The 20,757-nt window shown below is 41.0% G+C and overlaps 1 protein-coding gene across 1 annotated transcript in view; it reads right to left on the minus strand.

Moving 5' to 3' along the window:
* The window catches only part of sobpa (sine oculis binding protein homolog (Drosophila) a), a 42,515-nt gene that overhangs the window by 17,603 nt on the left and 4,155 nt on the right, over positions 1–20,757 (minus strand). The window contains exons 2-6 of the mRNA XM_062398149.1: positions 12,664–12,784; positions 11,446–11,665; positions 10,802–10,983; positions 8,282–8,433; positions 6,423–6,446 (exon numbers count right to left, since the gene is read on the minus strand). Of these exons, the coding sequence (XP_062254133.1) occupies positions 6,423–6,446; positions 8,282–8,433; positions 10,802–10,983; positions 11,446–11,665; positions 12,664–12,784 (699 nt within the window). The remainder of the gene's footprint in view (positions 1–6,422; positions 6,447–8,281; positions 8,434–10,801; positions 10,984–11,445; positions 11,666–12,663; positions 12,785–20,757) is intronic.

Raw genomic sequence — 20,757 nt, forward strand, 5'->3', positions numbered from 1 at the left:
AAGAAACAAGGAAAGATAGATAGATTGATTGATACATAAATACATAAATATATATATAGACAGAAACAAAGAAAGAAAGACAGAAGGACAAAGGTATAGAAAGGAACAAAGACAGACAGAAAAAAAGAAAGAAAGACAGATTGAAGGAACGATAGATCGATAGATGGATGTCATGCCAGTAAGGTGCAGCTGCCACCCAGCTAAACTTCCTTATAAGAACGACAGAGCAGGACGTCGGCCACCTAGCTCCCCTCTGGCGACTCGGCCATCCTGAGAGGACGTCTCGCCAGCTGCCACCGTGCTCGCTTCCATCTGGGCACAGATGTATGTCCAGGTGTGTGCGACCGTCACCTGCCAAAAGTTTTGCATTTCCTAAAGAAGAGACGGTCATGTAGACAGGCTCCCCAAAAAATCAAAGGACGGCCAAGTGCAGCGCAGCTCATCCCAAATGTCCCTGACACACAGCTGCAGCACTGCGCATGTGACATGCAGGGAAACACAAGAAAAAGGGACGCTTGCGTTTTCTTTTCATAGTTGGACAAGCCGTCCCATAACCAGTTCAATTCTGCAACAATACGTGGCTAATATAGCCTGAAAAAGATGCTGCCATTTTTAAATATGCCATTGGTTTGGAGTATTTTAAAGTTTATGTACCTGCAGATCCTAAAGGAATTACATGGATCTAGCAAATTACCGAGCTCAGTCTGAAGTCCTGTTTAAATTGCAGGAGGGACGTCGCGGAATAATTTTTTTTGAAATGTGCAGCACTTGATTCTCGGTAATAGCCACTCTGGAAACAGCATACTCTGAAGTGTGAATTGGCAAATTATACTCAGAACCTCACAAGGTTCTAGAAGGGAGTATTCCCTCGCTCAAGGTCATCATCACAACACACCTAAAAACTGGTGGTGTGAGGTGTGTCAGCGAATGAAGTACATTATTTACCGCACTTTTTGTGCGACTAACTTTAAGGAACGACACAACGGCATGTGAGCTCATGTTCGTGGCTCGATCTCGACGCCTAGTTAGTCTGAGTTACTTTTGTCTTTATCTGAGCTGGATGGCTAGCAGCTATGAGATAATCACCTTCCTCTCTGTGCCCTGAAGCAGTGTCAGGCAGGCCTCAAGGCTTCCTAACCACCAGTGAGCCAGAGCTGCAATATGCACACACATTACACACATCACCACGCATACAAAATATCCACGAGCAGCTACAGTCATACAAACAGACACACACACACACACACACACACCCTTTCTCTTATTCATTTTGCGTGCGTGTCCTCCTTGGCAGGAGATGGAGACGCAAAGTAAATTGTGAAGTGTTCGGGAGCGGGGGGGCGACCACGGGGCTGTGGGTACGGCACCAGACGTGTCTGTGTGTGTGCGTCTGAGGTGATGTGACATTTCTGGGCTGACATGAAGCGGCATTCTGCCCCCACTCGCCTGGAGGGAGCTCCCGGGGAAAGACACTGATGGAGGTCTGGGGTCTCTGGGGGGGGGGGGGGGATTCCATGGTGTGAACAAAAAGCCCCGGCGCTGCGGCAGACGCGACCTGTAAAAACACGAGCCGAGGTCTCCTCGCTACCTGCTTTGTGCTTTTTTCAATATTGTCAAAGAGGAAGAAGGAGTTCAAATGAACATATTTGTGTTAATTTGTAAGACGTACAAATATAAAAAAGTAAGCCTAATTAAAGTATTTGGCTTCTGCTACCCTTGCAAACCTCAACGCATATGCTGTATGGATAATGGATGGATAAGAAATAATGACATAAAGATAATGATAGCATACTGTATGTGAATATAAAATAATTGTGATTCTTACATATTTGAGGTTCTTCCAAATTGTTACCAACAAATATGATAAATCCCCTTTTGACGCCACATGATAAATCAAAGATAACCTCTTGGGTTATCAGGCTTTTGAATGAGTTCTCCTCCCAGCTGCTTCTCAACCACAACATACCAGTGTCCAACTCCAGCCACGCTGCAGAGGAAAGCAGATCGTTGGGGCTATTGCAACAGCAACCGCCAAGATTTCATCACAGTTGACATCGCAGCAGCAATGCTCCTGCATGCAGCACTTAAAATCCAGCCCTAACAGATACACTCACCATATATTTTTCTGTGTGCGAAAAGTGAGGCTGATCGAGTGAATGAGAAAGCCAGGCATCCTCTTACATGCACCTTTTTGCTGGCATGCTTCACACACACACACACACGCACACACTCACACACACACACACGCACACACGGAGGGTAATTCATCACCACTAATTGCCTAACTTAATCTCTGCACTGTGTCCAATGAGCAAGCATGTTTATCAGTATATGAGTGGGTGTACGGTTGAGGGGGAAGCTGTGCGGCTGCATGTGAAAGTGTGACAGTCCAAGCTGTTGCACACCCAACATTTCAGTAAACTACCCTCAGCTTGCGTCTCTTCACACAAGAAGTGGAAAACCAGCGATAAGGCAGCCACTGGTGGAGAGGAAGAGATTAGTTGCGGTGAATTATAAATTATAAAACAAGCAAAGAGTTGTTCCTCTGGATCAATAGTGGACAGTCAAACAGAGAATGAAAGAGAGCAGGCAGGGTGAGGTGACAGAATAATGGAGTAGCGCGAGCGGGCGAGGAAGCAGCAGCTCCCATACAAACTAATCCAGCTGCTTAAGGCATATACAGTAAACAGGCAAACAAGTGATCAGCCAGAGTTAAACTATCAATCCCCCCCACACACACACACACACACACACACACACACACACACAATGTAATGTGGAGTTGTGCAGGGATGTGAGAAAGTAGCAGCCATTGTCATCCTAGGAGGCGATTGGGTTTCATGGATGAGGCAGCTGAAGATATTTCATGCAACATAATGCCAGCGCCGCTGCCCACCCACCGCACCCCCCATCACCGCCCCCTCGTCTCCTCTCTCCCCTACCCCGAGTGCACGCAGACACAAGATACCTTCTTTTTTTTTCCAGCCATGACAATATTTTTTTTTCCTCTTCTGGTGAAAAAAAAAAAGAAAAAGAGAAAAGCCTGCAGGCCGTGTTGTTGTGGCCAACCTTGTGGGTGCATGAGAAAAAGAAACGTTGGTATCGCTTACACAAATGTCCTGCATGCATGTGTGAGAGAGCCAGACAAAATATAGAATCTGAGCCGCTGTGGAGGAGCAGGCCTTTCCTGTGTTTGTGATGATTGAACATGTGCATTCTGCTGATGGATGAGGCCAACATGGCTGACTGGTTAGTAACAGGGTGTGTGTAAATGATCTTTCTGTGAACTATGTGCCATGGGAGCCTGACACGACTCTGGTTGATTGTATCTGTACCTTTTTGCTATGCTGATGCATTAATCCAGTAATGGTGAGTTCTTTTTTAGAAGTCAAACCTTAAAGCTGCCATTTAAATTAACTATGTCAACTTTATTATTAGAGGTTACAATAATTGGAATGAACAAAAAAATATCACCAGAGAAGAGTGACAGCATCTGTGGTTTGTTATTGTCTTTTACAATATTTGCTTTCACGAATTTTCGAAGAAATCTCCTTTTCTGGAATTGGAAAATGTTCATCTCAACTGACTCAAATTGCAAATAAATTATAGATTTAGTCATGTATAATTTTTGCCTTTTAGTTAAAACATAAATTCATGTTAGCCTAAACCAAGGCTTCCAATGTTTATTGAATGTTTGCTAAGCGGAAGATAGCAAATCAGAGCTAATATAAACATTTTACCTTAAGTAGCCAACGTTAACACTTTAGAGAACCTTATGCTGCTGTACTAAAAAATCGGTATGTTTACTTATGCAACAAACTGTCTCTTGTACTGTTTGCACTTTTATCACTTTAATCACTATGTTTACACTTTAAAGAGCCTTATGTTGCTGTACTAAAAGATCTGCATGTTTACTTAGTATTAGGAAATGTCTTGTGTTATCCGTTGTGCCTGTGCACTTTTTACGTTTCACTGTGGGAGAGTGGGAAACATCGTATCGATTCCTTGTATGTTTTGAACATGTTAAGAAATTGACAATAAAGCTACTTTATCTTTATCTTAAAATCTATTGGTTTTCAATGAGGACTGGTTGAGATTGATTTTTGGGAAATCATGACACCTTCCTCGGCCTTTAAATCCTCTGCCTGTTTCATGCAATGATGTAAACATGCGTGTGATGTCTCAAATAGCATTTAGGATAAACCCACAAAAGCAGGAAAGGAAGAATGAATAAGAAATAGAAATAGAAACTACAGTATTTTGGAGACTAAATCCGGACTGTGATGAGAATGTGTGCTGGTAGAAGGGATGTATATTTGTTTTAAAAACGACTGGTGCGGTTCAATTCCCAGTTCGTACTTAATGCTTCTTTCATGTTTCTGATATATTTTTCTTATTATTATTAATCAATATTTAACAGGTAATGAATTATCTGAGAATTGAAACATTTTGATGAAAAAGTTCTAAATTGGTTTCCGTAAAAAATAATAGCCTTATATATTTACAGAAAGGAAGTATCACATTCAGTTTTGATGTGTTTTTTTAACAGACTGTGAACTTTTCTAAATTGTTAGCTGCCTGTTAAACTCAATGGCATGTGAGGGGCTTTGTGGATAAAATTACAAAACATGAAGTGGAAATCTCAAATATTTCAGTTCTGCTTGCTGGGATGACACCAGTTGGTAAAGGTGGTAACAGGGAATATGACAGGTCAGATCATTCTGGGGGCAAAAGTACATTATTGTTGTTTTAATAAAGGAGTAATTAGTCTTTTCCCATTATTCTTATCTGATTTATGCTGCTCACAAACTGTAGGGTACAGTGGGAGGTGGTGGTGAGAGCAGCTCTTCATCTGACAGCTCTCTGTGGCTGCTCCTGACTCTGTCTTTACTCACTGTAACAGTTTAATCTGAACCGACTGTCAAAAACTGAACAAAATGGCTGTTGACTTGAATTAGAGACACATTTTTGATGAAATGAAAAAGCAGTATACTACGCACCGACATTGCATTTCCTGTGGCTATAAGTCCATTTGTGTTTTGCCAGTTAAATTATTTTAAAGGGAATCTGCAGCAGCAGTGTGATTGTGCCTCGTTGACACAGTCTGATCTGCGGCTCCTCTTTCATATTTGCTGAAGATACGGCCTGATACAAAAATACAACAATAAAGCCTCATTCAGCAATAGGTGCAACAGACTGTAGCAAGCTAATAGCTTATTTTAAGTAGTTGCATTAATGAATCATATTTAATTAAACAATATAAATGTGCATGTTTTTTGCAGGGGATTTCATGAATTGCACGTAAATTTGATGAACCTTATGTTGCAGCACCAGTAAAACTGAATCTGACAGGAAATCTGTGTGTCACAGCTCATGAGGCTAAAGACTTTATCTACTGATGTGATCTCTACTTTCACTTTAAAATTCAGAATATTTTACGCCTACAATTTGTTTGGCGATGTCACAGCAGTGAGAGGATATGCTTTGATATTTCTGTCAAGAGTCTGAGGCCGATTAATGTGGAGAGCAGAGAGAATATTGAAACATTTTATAGAAGGCACATTTTTTCAACACACTTTTCTCCCCACACCTCTGTGTACCTTAAATACCAGCAAAATATATTCTAGCTCCACTAACATAAAGATGTCGTTCAGGGTCACACAGTTAACGAGACTTAAAAGAGATGTCAGGTCCAGGAGACAATTCTAATGTTATAGACTTCATAAAATCAAGGTAAGTATGAACACATAAATCTTTTCTATGACTCTGAGTTTCTTTATATATTCACTTTCTTTATGACTTCATAAGAGCAGCTTTTTTATTTCTGTTTAATTGAAGAGAAGGATTCACAGATTGACAGCAGCCTCACTTTCCATGTTATGTTTACAGCCTCCCTCACTGATCTTTCATTTCTACGGAGCCGCCTTGTCAACCCTGCTGCACGTCAACTTTCACAGACCTGCAACTGTTTCCTTTGACCTCCTCTGGAGCTCAGAGATCAAAATAACACCAGTTCAAACGCTGCGTTTCCATCTGATATGAAGCTCTACAGCTCCGTCACACAATGGTTTCATGTGTCAGACTCTCCTCGTCGTCTCCGAGAACAGACAGATCATCATTTCAACATTTAGAACGATGAAAACTATAAACTTGCTATTGGATTAAATGAGCTAAAATGAAAAACATATACTATGAGCAACAAGTACAGTAGACACAAGTTCAGCTTGCTTCTCATGCTTTGGGGGGAAAAGTGTCAGAAAACAAAAGAAATAGGATATCGTTGACTGAAATGAACAGACACACTCTATGTGCACACCCCTCTCTGCTCCCTGCTCCGGTGCAGTGCTTGAAAAGTGATTATGTTTGGATGAATAACTGACTTCAGGACAGACAAGCAGGAGAGGAAAACACATCATACTCACAGCGTAATTCCTTACATATCCCAGCTTTGGTACAAGAGAGAAAGGACATTGTTTAACTACAGTCACTGGGGGGGGGGGGGGGGGGGGGGACAAGAACACAATAACAACTTTGATATTTTCCGTCTTGCCTCTATTGCATCACGCTGACCATGACATTTTGGAGTTGATTGCCTAAGAGTGTTTTTTTTACAGCAAAATCCATGATTTCTTCTAAATGGATTCTGGATGGATGTATTATGTATTATGCATTTTGTATCCGAGTCAAACCTGAGAAAGTAATGAGAGGGTTTTTGTAAGTTGACATTTTTAAACAGACCTTTAGAGGTCTTGAGTCAGAATTGAGGATAATCATATTATAATAATTGCTGAACAATCACTAAGACAGCGTGAAAATAATTGAAAAGTCATGAAGGACATAGTATCAAAGTTAGCAGATGTTTGTCTTGTTTGTATCAAGGTTTGTACAGTTTGCAACCACTGTAAGTAGCTAGTAGTTGTTTTCATAGACCGTAAAATAAAAATGGACGACTATACTTCCTTCCACTGTCCAGAAATGAAGCCTAAATATCTCAAATATGAACATCATGTAGAAATTTGGAACCAGCTAACAAGTCGTTCTGCTTTATAAACAGTCTGTGGCTGTATGGTATGGTTTTACTGTGTCAGCTCGATTTGGAAATCTTGTGCCCTTCTTTGGCTTTTATACAGTAGATGGTACGACACAAAATTGTAAATCTGATGCTCTTTGAAGCAAAGTAAACAAAAATTTTTGTTCCAGAGGTAGAAGGAATGTTCCAACTGGCCTGGGTTCCATCCCCAAATCATGAAGGTAATTAATATGTGTTGAGTTCTCATGTTCTTAACAAGCATTTTCCTCATTTGCCAAACCTTCAAATACATCAACTGTTTTAGTTGACTCAAACTTCAGAAAGTGCCAAACCAAACTTGTCTGAGCTTACTGACCTTGACTATAAGTTTTGCTTATTTTTTTAGTTGTCTAAATTTAAAAGAGCAAACATTTTGTGAAGTATGCTCATTTTAATTAGGAAAAGGTTGAGCTCTTGCAACTTTTTCACATTGTGTTGTGAAAAACGAAATAATGCGAGTTTTGGAGATTGTGGCGAGATGTTTCCCCAACACCATTAATTATGCTGCCTCCTGAACACATATATTAGGGAAGTATCATTTTCTTCATCTGACCCTTTAACTTGGTTTGAGTGAAGGAACTGATTTTGTGAGCATTTAGTTTTTGTCCGTGTCAACAGTAGGTTTTCATTCCACTGGGTGTGATCTTCAAACGATGGCAAATTGAAAAGAAACTGAGTGGATCATTTTGGAGTTTGAGCTAATAAATGGTGAAAAGTTACTTTTTACAAAACTACTGCTATGTAGAAAAGATAGGACATGTCAGAGGACGGTGTGTGAAATCACTGAGCTGAGGAAAAAGGATCGAGTTTTGTGTCGTTTGGCGTCTGAGAGACCGAGATGTGGTACAGTTGTTGCAGTGTGCATTGCTGTGATATGTGTTTACATGAGGGTACGCAGCTATTTAGTGTCTAGTATCATTTATTTACCTTATTGTTGGAACCTTTTCTGTAAATAAACACTACGGCAATAGCATCATGTCAAATTCATACAATTCTCAAAGACCGTTCACTTCACGGTAACTTACAAGTTCATATCATGATACATTTTAATTAATTTGCCTGTTTTATGAAATGTCAATTTTATATTCCCCGCTCAGCCTCTCTGAATATGAACACAGGTGGTTGCCATAGACATGTGACATGGTGAAAATGCAAAGTGTCTACAAGGTGTTATAACATAGCGCCCAGCTGATGATGAGGAAGGGATTGTACCTTATTTCTCTTAAAATAGGCTCTGCGGCAGGCGGCGAAGCACTTCTCACTGCAGAAACTCTTCAGCTCACTCCCCATGCTCAGAGAGTAGCGTTTGACCCCGACTTTCTGGCACCAGGCGCACATGATCTGCATGTTGGATGCATCCTCATCTGGAGAGAAACAACCAACAGTGACAGTTGAGAGCGTAAGTATGTGGGACATACCACTATTATTCCCCACATTGTCATTTTAAACCTATATTGACCTTGTGGTACATGCGTTGTCACTAAGATTTAGAATACAATATATACAAGTAAGGATTAGCTAGGTCTATTATATTTCAAGTGTAAGTCCATAGTGGTCAACAAGCATACAGCAACTAATGACTTCCAGTGATTCGACCTACAGCTACTGGGTGATTAAATCCGCTCAACATACAAGCCAGAAATCGCTGTAGCAGTGAACATTAGGATGTCAATCAATCAATTTATCAATCAACTAATTTATCAATCAATCGATCAAATTGTATTTGTATAGCCCATATTTACAAATCACGATTTATTGCATAGAGCTCAATATGGTGTGACATCAACTGCCCTGAACCCGAAAACAAAAGGGAGGCAAAACCACCGAAAAACTCGACAACTTACAATGTAAAGTGCCTTGAGATAATGTGTTATGATTTGGCGCTAGACAAATAAAACTGAATAGAAATAAATTGAGGGATTTGAGGGATTCCTCTTCCTGGACGGGACAAACAGTTCATCTGGTTACTTGGTTTTTCCCTTTCTTACTCCCAAATTATTCATGATGAGGGCACTCTGAGGGCAAAAAGACGGAAGGAAGAAAGAATAATCAAAAAAACATAAGGGAAGAGAACCAGAAGTAAGTCAATACATAAACAATTTTACCAAGAAGGCCACAAGGACAGTAACTGAGAAAAACAAACATGCACATCAAGGACAAGACAGCATTGGAGTTTGCCTAAAGTAGAGCCTAACTCACATTGTAAGGATTAGAGCTATTAATGATATTATTAGTGCTGTACACACTACAGGGAATTTTATGCAGATTTTAAAGTGTTAAATGGCCAAGCTTAGACAGGAAGTAAATAATAAATGGGAAACAAATAAAATACTGTAAAAAATTATTACATAGTGTAACAACAATACAGGGCTTGATGTGACTAATATACTGTAGCTGTTGGTTATTTTCAACTCTTGTCCCTATTCTGGCTTTAACACACAATATTTTTGTACATATACAGCTTTTTTTCTCATATATCCACAATACAATCTGCTACAAAATTGTAAACCACCGTTGGGTAAAATGGCTACAGCTCTGGTTTGCTTTTATTCAGCCTTTAATCTTAGTTGTGAGGATTTTTATATCTTGATTTGATTTCAGTTGAGGACGTGGCAAGGTTCTTTTCTGCTTGCAAGGTGCAGTCAGTATTATTTGGTATTTATGTTTTAGGGTTTGTATGTGTAAAGACATTTTGCAGCAGAGCTCTGGCTGTCAAGGTGGAATGCAGTAGGTTGTCAGTAAATTATAATGTAAGAACAAAAGTCAATGAAATATATAACTTTAGATTGGGGGGGGGGGGTGTAGCTGGAGTGGTGCTGTGTGGTCAGTGTGGCCAACAGACCCTCAGCGGCAGAGAAATGCCTCTTTAGTGGTAAACTGTGACTGCTGGCTTTTAGTGCCGCCGCTGTTGCAGTGAGAGAGATTCACGGAGATTCCCTCCTGTATCTCCCAATTATCACATTATGACTGTGCGGGTGTGAGGGTGAAAGAAAAACAGAGGCCCATTAGTCTTTCACCCCCGCTCGTGTCCTTATCGCACGTAGGCTGTGCTTTCACCTCTTAGTGAGCTTAATGGATCTACAGGGCCATCAGATTTTAAGTAAAGACTAACGCACAATTAAGGGAATAACTCCCCGGAGGCCTAAACAAAGCACAGTGGACCCAACATGCATATTTTATGTCTCTCTTCTCCTTGTCTCGCTATCTCATTCCTATAGTCTCTCCAGCTTTGTGTGTGTCTGGACTGCTGCCCACTGCAGTGATAACAGGAAAAAAAAATGGAAATAGTTTCACTCTGAGCTGACTGAGTAGGTGGATCAGAGTTTGTGCATTGCTTGGAATAACATATGTACCACAGGGTGATAAACAGGCTCCGAGGCTAACATGAAATCACAACATCTTTCTTGATATCTCAACATTTTTTTACACAAAGACACATCTTGAGGTGGAAATTGTTTCCGCCCTCCCACATCCTGGCTCCCCGTAACAAGCCCATCTCAAAACACTCACATCTGCGTGAGGGGCAAAAAAAACCCCAACCTGGTAATTATGAAGCCCCCATAGTAAATACCACCATCGTGCACCGTACCTGCACCTCAAAAGGTCCTTTGTCGGATTTTGCGGGGCACATGAATAATTCAGTGTATGTGTGGGGGTAGGGGTTGAGGCGGCGAGTTAAAGGGGGTGTTGGCCGGGTGGCGGGTTGGTGCTGCGCTCTAAGCAGGACCACACCATCTGTTTCCCCGCCTAGGCAGGGCCAGCGAGGACTCCTCTTGGGCGATGCCAAGGCGGCGTGCTCCCTCCGCCTGGGCGTACCAACCTCCTGTGCCACGGCAGACGCAGGGGATAATGAAGCCTCTGTCTGGCCGAGGAACGTGGACATCTCCTTGGAGAGTTGATGGGGGTAATATTGACACTTGGGCAGGTGGAGGAGAACAAGGTGTACAGCAGGTAGCTCAAGCTCATTAGTGGCCTGTCCCTGGCTGATACGGAGGCTTTCAGGCTTTTGCAAAGACAGACGCAAGTCACATTGCATAAACATTCAGGTTTCTTGCTAAGTGCTGGAGAATTAGCGAGTAAGTTTATACTTTTGGTGCAGTCCGTCAGGAGAGCAGCTTCTGGTTGGGGGTTAAAACAGAGGATGTGGCTGTGTTGTGTTCGGACATTTGACCGGACATATCTGGCAAAAAATGTCCTTGATCACTTTAGCCTTGTTCAAAACACACAAATGCCTGAAAAAAACTGGATGTGCCGCCTGTAGAAGGGGGCTGGTTTGTATATTTGAATACATTTTTATACTGTTTCTTCTCTGGCAGTCATGATGTGTGTTTTCGTTCCTATTTTATTTACTCGTGTCACCTCAAAAAGTGTGTCGGAGTTCCCTACCTGCAGCGGGCTTGATCAGAGGCGGGGGGATCATGGGGACTCTGATGGGCAGGTTGCCATGTTCCATGTTGCCGGGCGTGGAGGTGTACGGTGTGGTGGTTGGATCTGTGACTCCGTTCCTGTGGCCTGGCAAAGACTGGGAGCTGTTGGCTCGATCCGGGGAGTCCTCGCTGCTCTCGGCTGAAACTGGGATTTTTGGCAACAAGTTTTCTAGACGGGAGAAATTGAGCAAAAGTAAAGCTTTGCTAAACAACTGATGAGATGCTGCAGCACTCACTCACTGCAACTCACGTTGGACTCACATTTCACACTCGAAGCACAAGTGTCTGTTTATATAGAATATAGAACAATCAATTTAAATTCTTGAAAACAGCTTCTAATCAATAATTGTATATTAATATTGGACCAAAATATGTGCAATGTAAATGATTTGCTCATATTGAATAAGCAACAATTAATCTCTGCATTCTGTTCCCTTTATAATTTGGATACCTGACCTGCGTGTCCTGACAGGTCAAGCTGGGTCCATGTTGAAATGATATACTGGTTCGGGTCAGGTGATGTCACACTGGCTGAGCTATCTAGTTGATTTACATGTGCCGATAATCAGGGAAAACATGGGGATCGGGTCAGGTTGGAAACAAAAAGCTAATTGGGTTGGGATCAGCCTCTGTATCATTTTCTCAAGGGCTCAGTCGGGCTAGGACAGAAAAAACATGGCCAGTTCCCTTCAGCATCTTTCAGCTCATTGTTTTGGTCATGAGGTAGCAACTTGAATGTTTGAGTTTAACCTCCAAGAATTCCACATTGTTGTTCTGGCTGTTCTTTTCACTGAAACAGCTCTAATAAACCTTACTGTATACTACCTGCAGCAGCAATAAACTTAAACCTATACGTAAAAATAAAATGTATGGCTAGAAATCCCTCACAACCAATCATTTTTAGTCTTTGAATTTTATAGTTTTCTCAAGTGGGACCCCATTAGACTCCTATGGACTGATTATTGAGAAATTGTTTCCATGGGCATTAACACAATCACAAATAGGTTTCACATGTGTGTCTTTAACAGACTTTCATTTGTTCACATTTTATGCAGCGTAAGAACAGATGATGAACAGTGAAACATGCCAACCGAAATACATGCGCTCTGAATTAATGTATGGTGTTTTAAATAAAAAGGAAATAAGCGGTTTGCTGGAGTTGCATACCTCTGAGGACGGAGATGTGTTGGGGGGTGTCCCCTATGTCCAGGTTGTCAGAGTCCCTCAGCTCCACCTTGTCGTAGCCGTACCAGCCCAGCAGCTCATTCATGGTGTTCTCTGCAAAACTCTGCAACACAAGCAGTTGACTGGTGAGGCTCTGAAATACAGGGAATCACTCTGACTGAAAATAACAACCTTTGATCTGCTGCTCACACTGTATATTTCTATTTTATTCATATACCTTTTTATATTTAATTGCATTTATTTTACATGTTCACCCCATCTCCCTTTAGAGATTTTGTGTCTGTACTCTTCGCTACTGTAACACAGCAAATATCCCCATTGTGGGAATAATAAAGGATTATCTTATCTTATCTTATGAAGGAAGTGACAGTCATTATTTTGGTGCATGCATTGTGCTTTTCCTGGCACTTAAACTTCACACACCACCCATGAGACCTCGACTTTATTTTCTTTCTTCAACTAATTAGGCAGAGATTTTGTGACTCACACTCAAAACATAAAACTTTGCCTGGAGAAAATCACAATGTCTTTGTTTAAACTGCAGGTCCTCTTCATATACAGTTCAACCTAATTGGGGCTAAGTCCCATTTAAACGCTGCAGTGTGCATCCAGCCGAGCTAATGGCCCTTATCATTTCACAATAAGAGAGGATGATCTTTTGTAATAAAGAGAATGGGGAACCCTATCAGACTAGCACACTAACTATAGCAAACTGAATGGAATGGAAAGGTTACCACCAAATGGGGAAAACCAGAGTAACAGCAGAGATGAGGGTTTGAGTCATTTTTGTTTCCGGTGCTGTTACTGATCATTTAAAGCTTCATTCTTTTCTCACAACTCCTCTGGTTGAAAATGTTGCAAGTGCATGAACAACATGGCATATGGGTTGAATGGACCACAGGGATTCACCAAATCACTGATCATTTCATCTGAAGCTGAGCAACCCAACAATCACATGCCAGAGATTGTATTTTAATTTATATATATATTTATTCATTTTTTGTGCAAGGTCTAGTTTCAGCTATATTGCACAATTCAGAGGTATTGAATTTATTTATAACAATTTATTTGTAGTTTATTTTTATTGTTTAGTTAATTTCCCATTGGCCCTAGCCAACTGAAACATAGCAATATGTTTAAACACCTGTGTTTTGTTTGTGTAGGTTTAAGGTTGTAATGCCAAACCTTAAAGTTCTTCTACTTCATGCACTATTTTCTTAAACCTGGATCCAGAAGCTGGATAGCCAAGCTCATAGCACGTAGACAAAAAAAACATGCTGGTGTCTGAACTACCCACACCTCAGAAAAGTTTACTAATAAACACCAGTTTGAGTTTGTTTAATCTCTAGAAAGAAAAAGTATAAGCACATGAATCTTTGGTTTTATGGGAGGCTATTTTTCTTAGCTGTGCAATCCTTTTTTGATTTTAGTAAAAATAAAACTGATGTAAATATAAAAAAAAAAAAAACAGATATATCTATATTGAGCTCCACCTCCTGGCTTTACATTCCTGAATAGTATAGATACAAGTGTGAACCAATCAAAACTACTGAGGTTTGTAAGTTTCCACATCTTCCACTGAGCAATAAATAACACTTCACAGTCAAGCAAATATCATAATTCACCAAGCAGTCCTCCACCCGCACTGACCTTTGTGTTTGCAGCAGCACAAGCAATGCACAATGCTCTGCAGATTTTGTTAATATAAAATGAATATAACTCTGTGCAGGTGAAACATAAAGTATTTCTTCCATACCACAGTCAGTAAACTCTGACCTCGAAACAAAAGCAAACCGTAAATGCATGCAGCTCATCATCACCACACACTCCTTAGAACGGTCCCAGAGGCAGCGGAACCCAGATACATTTGCTATATATTTGGCTGTGCCATACAAATCAGAGTAATAGCTAAGTGAGGTGATTCTTTCCAGATTGATGGCTAAGATGGTTTTTGAATTTCTCCCAAAACAACAAACCCTTCAAGATTACATTTGGAATGATAATTTAAGGCCTTTAGATCTGGAACGTGCCTGTCAATTAGCATATGACAACAGCTTTTAGAGACACATTAGTGTTTGAAAGGACAGACACAATGTACCGTACAGTCCCCAGCCATGGAGGTGGCCCAGCTTTTCCTCACATTGGTGGGTTTCGTTCCAAATCAAAACGCAGTTCATTTGACAGCCGGGTCTACTTTACTCTGTACATCAGTCACTAAATCAGCAGTTTCTACGTCAATTACACAAAGCTCCTGTGGATACGTAAGAGCCAGAGTGATCATGCTGGAGTGGTTCAGTGCCACCTAGCACATCTGACTCATGATTAATGAAAATTCAACAGCATGCGCTTGTATATACATCCCAGTCATAAATTTTGCATGACATTCCAGTGGCGGATCTAGGTTTTTTCTAAATCAGGGGCCATAAAGGGGCCATAAAGGGGCCACAATGTACACAGAGGGGCCAACATCCAAACACATAAAACACATAAAAAAAATGTAGTACATATTAATTTGACAAAATGTCACATTAACTGTTAGTAAGTGAGTAGTTTATTAAAAAAAGAAAAACTACTGACAGGAAAGGGGCATCTAAGGGACGAATCAGATTTCAGCTGGGGCAAGTGCCCCCCTGGATCTGCCCCTGCTACATTCAAAAATAAAAATGTGAGAGGCAAATCCAGAAGCTGAATGATGTCATTGCCTCTCTTAGACAATCGTAAAGCAAAGGTGCTGGGGAGTCTAGTGTAACTATTGCCTTTTCACCCGTGAGGAAGCGATGGCCCTCAGCCAGTAATCCTGTTGGATGATGTTGCATCAGCACGCCACACGCAGCAGGTTCATGTTTACTAACAAGGCTGGTCTGTGGAGGTTTATACCGAGATGTTGGGACAGGAAAATAAAGTTGTAACTTGAGTGAGTTAAGATTTCTCTGCAAGCTGTTGATTCACTGCTAGAAGCAGGTCTGAGGTATTGATTAATGATACACTGTGGAGGAAATTGAACTTATCTGACACCATAATTTCATTTCGGGCTAAGTGTATTTCACAATAAAAAACAGTTATCTATAAACGGACATAATTAAATTGTTTGAATGGCTCATCACACACATACACACACACACACAAGTCACACTGAACTAGGTGCCTTTGTGTGTGTGTGTGTGTGTGTGTGTGTGTGTGTGTGTGTGTGTGTGTGTGTGTGTGTGTGTGTGTGTGTGTGTGTGCACCTCCTCCAGACAACAGGTCAGTCCATTCAACTACTTGATACAAATTTTATTAAGAGAACAGAACACAAAGTGCAGCTTGCATATTTCTTACAATGGTATTATTGTTAAGGACACACACACACACACACACATACACACACACACACACACATTGACACATAGAGGCAGAAGTATCTCTTTGCATATGTGAGACACTGTGGCCCATTGTAGGAGTGACAGATGCAGATTTTCTCCTGCATCATCAGCACATTTCTAAGCACTTCAGACAGAAATTCATGATGTGCTATATTCTTATCTCACAGTAGTAGTGCAGCTCTTGGATCAGTTTTGTCTCACTTTTGCTCAACACATACAGAGCACGCAGTTTCTGCCATTCTGTACAAAAGTGAACGTGCCATAGGTTAAGGAAGGACTTGGCTACATGTTAGGAAGACGTCATTAATGAAGGATGACAGGAATTATTGATCCGTCTGTTATAAAATACCACTGTGGTGGGGTCGGTCAATGGGTTGACACAGTGCAGGTTTCAAATAAGTCAAAACAATCCGTTGTGATCAGAAAGTCACGGATGCACGTACATCACCTGCAGGAGCGTTTCAGTGTGTGCACACATTAAGGTTATTTTGTGTCAGAATCCAACTATTCACTGGATTTTGAGCAGTAACCAACAGCATTTTGAGTCTAATCCAAACAATTACGTTCTCAGCGTTTTTTGTCACCAAAGTCTTTAAACATGGCAGTTAAAGCAGTGATGGCTGCTAATCAGGACAGCTCGTGTTTGCAGATGTAACCACGCTTCTGCTTGAGCGGCGATGAGTGACAGCAGAGCTCGCGCTGCCTCGAGGCTCCTGGAAGTCAGATTTAGTACCACTTCCTGAGCCGAGCCAAAGTTGGGCTCTGACAGCTATATACAACCTTGGAGACACCACATGAGCACTTTTTTGTGGAATGTTGCATCAGCCTGAGTTGTAACTGAAATAGCCAACAAATTTATTCATGTCCTGTAAATGGGGGCAGTTAAATTTGTGTCCTTTCCTTATGGAATGAGAATGTTTCCACTAGGGTTATTCTCCCAACATTTTACAGACAATATGCAAATTAATTGAATACATTCAAGTGTGCCTTGGTTTAAGAATGTTTTTTGAGGCATTGTGCCTTTATTTCATCAATGTTTTTGCCTCTTTTGTTCTCCACACGGACAGTTTACATGCGTCCAACCAAAGCCTGCTTATGATTGGCCAAATAGAAACGGAAACCAGAAGAATTCTGGACCCAAAGTCTTGTACCTCACCTAAAGATTGTGTATATTCACATGAAGAATCTGTTTATAGACATGTATTTCCATAGACACTGTGAAAGACAACCAGTAAATTGGCTGAGACTAGAAGAGAGCTGCATGAAATCCGTCCGGGCAGCCAGCAGTCAAACAGGGACCTGCTGCTCAAGACATATAAGGTCGTAAGGGAACCACCCACTCAGCCATCAGGACACCCCGATGTTTCTTTAAGATGCATTGATTTGTCCCAAACACATGCACAGATATGCACAGGCACACTCATGCAGGTAAGGAAATTCAACCTCTGCTTTTGACCCATCTGGTGCAGGACACACAGAGCAGTGAGCGACCATGTACAGCGTCCGGGGAGCAGATGTTGGGGGAGTAAGGTGCCTTGCTCAGGGGCACTAGACAGGGTAGGGAGAATCCTCTTGGATTTTTGGACAGATCAATCCAGGTTCGTCTTTTTGTTGTTTCTTTGGTTGTTTCTTTTTGTTTACTTTGAACTCTCAATCCTGGGAGAGGTTCCTCTTATACATGGTTTCGAAAATATTACAAAAATATCGGATAATATTAACGAGAACGTATGACATTTTATCAAAGAAGCTGAGATTAACTCGTAGTTTTTCAAATACACTTTAAGTGCGATAGTGTCAATACGTGGCAAACCAGCCAAAAAGAGCACTGACACACTCACATTTCACCCACTGGCAAGCACAACTGCAGCAATTAGTCCAACTGCAAGGATGAAACCTTGAGAAGAAAAAATCTGAGAGAAAATCCTCCCTTTGAACGAATGAGTTGGAGCATAACCCATCCTGAGTAAAACGGATGTAGCTGTTAAATAACCAGATCATGGAGACAAAAACACAGCATCTCTCTGTGTCTCCATTTTCCTTCCTACCGTGCTGTCCTCTGTGTCACCCTACTACTTTGAGAAAGTGGGAGTATTATTAAGAGGGGAATCTAATCCTGGCTGGCGGCTTATCAAAGCAGCGGCACCAACTTTGTCCTCGGCTGAACTGGGGAGGAAGACACGGGACACAGACGCAGCTACAGATGTCTATACTTTACACTGGATGTAAAGGTTTTTAATCAAGATCTCTGTTTATCAGATTTATTAATTTCAGCCGCTCTTAAGAGTCTCTTAAAGAAAAAAGCTGAAAGAAGAGATCAAGCCAAACTAAGATGTTTTATATATTTAGATAGAAAACAGGAACGCTTTGCTAAACTGCACTGAATGCCCTGGGATGGTGGGATCACTTATTACGTCTGTTTTTACTTTCTGTATGAGACATTGGTCTGAAGCACAATATGGTAACAATTACTCATGAATAATCATGTTCCCCAGAGGATGATTCAGAATGATTTGGTTAACCCTTCCTGATCATTTGCTAAACAGAACCACTGGGTCACAAATTCCCTTTGACCAATACCTCAGCCCATGTTATTTTAACTACTAGCTTCATTTTCATAAAACTGGCAGTGGATAATCATGGTCCCCAGAGAATGAATCCTACAAAATCGTGACATTTATTGAGCTCATTTATTTGGACAAAAGACAAACCCTTTCAGTTTTTTGGAAAATAAAAGACTAATATATAGGTTTGATGAAATTGATTGAATACATATTTTTGCCTAAATGGCACTCAGAGGTTTTTCCTCTTACATCTACTTTCGAATAAACCAGTCTGAAACGTAATAAAGCTCCAATCACAGGAAACACCACCACCACCACATTATTTGCCCCAACCAATATCACTTGGGACAACAAAGAAGAAGCTAATTAAATTACCTTGAAACTGACTACTTTCTAATCAACGGGTTAAAATTTAAGAATTGGAAATCGATATTAAAAGCTGCTTTAAAAGCATTTTACCATTTGAATTTTAAAAATAAAAGCACCATTGCTCAATTCAGCACAGTGAATGGTTTTGTCGTTAGAGTATCCCTATCCTGTGACACAGGATAAATGCTGGATGTTTTTAAATATATGTCTGCTACCATTGTTCTCCTAGAACTGTTGTTACTGCTGTTACTCACTTGCTTTATGTGAACAATTGGTACATTTTTAAGCAGACATATTGTGCTCTTTCAGTCTTTTTCTTTCCTCTAGTGTGTGTTGTAGGTCTTTGGTGATGTAAAATTTCTGCAAAGTTATAAAACCCCAAGTCTGCCGAAGGGAGCTCCTCAAGACCCTAAAAAACATCATAGAAAGCGTCCGTAGTCCGGCCGACACTTACGCTTTATCATGATGGCAAAATAACTCACATTTGCATAATGCTCACTAAGCAGATAGTCTGACACAACCCCTAACAAAGTAAAGCAAGAGTGGAGGCTGACATTTCCTACAGGCACTGGAAGCAGTTACCAATCACAACAGAGTGGACCAGCTGGCCAATCAGATTAAACTTGGCTTAATTAGGAGGAGGGCCTTAAAGAGACAGGAGCTAAAAACCAAGCGTTTCAGACAGAGACTGAAAAGAGGAGCTGCAGCAACGGACAGTAAGAGGAAAGTGATGTGTTTTCTGAACATAAGCGCATGTAAATCTTTCAAAGTAATAATCTTAATCACAATTATTAAAGTGAATAAAATAATAATATGTCTCCTTTAAACAGCACACACATAAAAAAAATAACCTTTTTAACCTTTCTGCCCAAATCACATCTCAGTTTTGTTCTACGTGAAAAAAAATCTGATTACTCTGGCTCCACCTAATACAAGTGTAATTATCATAAGGGTTTAAAGCAGATGCTGATCTGCCTACTTTCCACCTTGAGCAGCAGACGTGGTTTAACCACTTCTAACACAGAATGGCTACTTTATTACTGTTAATGCACCTTCATCCAGTACAATCTAATTCATCAACACAGTAAAAAAAAAAAACTACATTAATGATACTGTCAGAGTGGGGATGAGTCAGCCTCATGGTCACTTCAGATGCTGCACTGGAGAACAGGATCACAGTTAGCTGTAAGGTGTTTCCTATATTTTGACCGGTCCTTGTGTCAATGGTATAAATAATTCATTTAAGCCTTTTGGGCCCGCGTCTCACTTGCAGTTTAACCAAACATGTACGTAGGCAACTGGCTGCGTCATGAACGTTATTGTTCACATACTTGCTTAGGTACTACATTGTTACTGGAGGCTTCCAGTAGAGGCACAACGCAGAACTGTAATGAGCGGACTGCTCTCTAATCTTTGTTTGAGACCAATCTTTCTCTGCAACTACCATGTTCCTGTGCGTTGAACAAACACAAAGACGGAGACATTTAAGGAGATAAACATTTGGCCGATGTTAAGATCAAGACGGAACATGCAGTGACACTTCGTACAAATGTTGGTAATTCCACACCTGGTCACACAGCCTGTCCACCAGTTCTGTCACTGAAGACGTGCCCCTGATGACGTGTCCACTGACCCTTTCAAGGACTCGCTACTGCCCCGACCTTTGTTGTGGGTATTGCATCTTGCAGACGTGTCACGTTAAAGGGGACATAAACGTCCCAAAAACTCTGGAAAAAAACAACTCCCGTGATTTGTTGTGGTTCCTCCTCCGCTAGGGTGCGTCG

The sequence above is a fragment of the Platichthys flesus genome, chromosome 10 (assembly GCF_949316205.1).
Source record: "Platichthys flesus chromosome 10, fPlaFle2.1, whole genome shotgun sequence".
Classification (NCBI taxonomy): Eukaryota; Metazoa; Chordata; class Actinopteri; order Pleuronectiformes; family Pleuronectidae; genus Platichthys; species Platichthys flesus.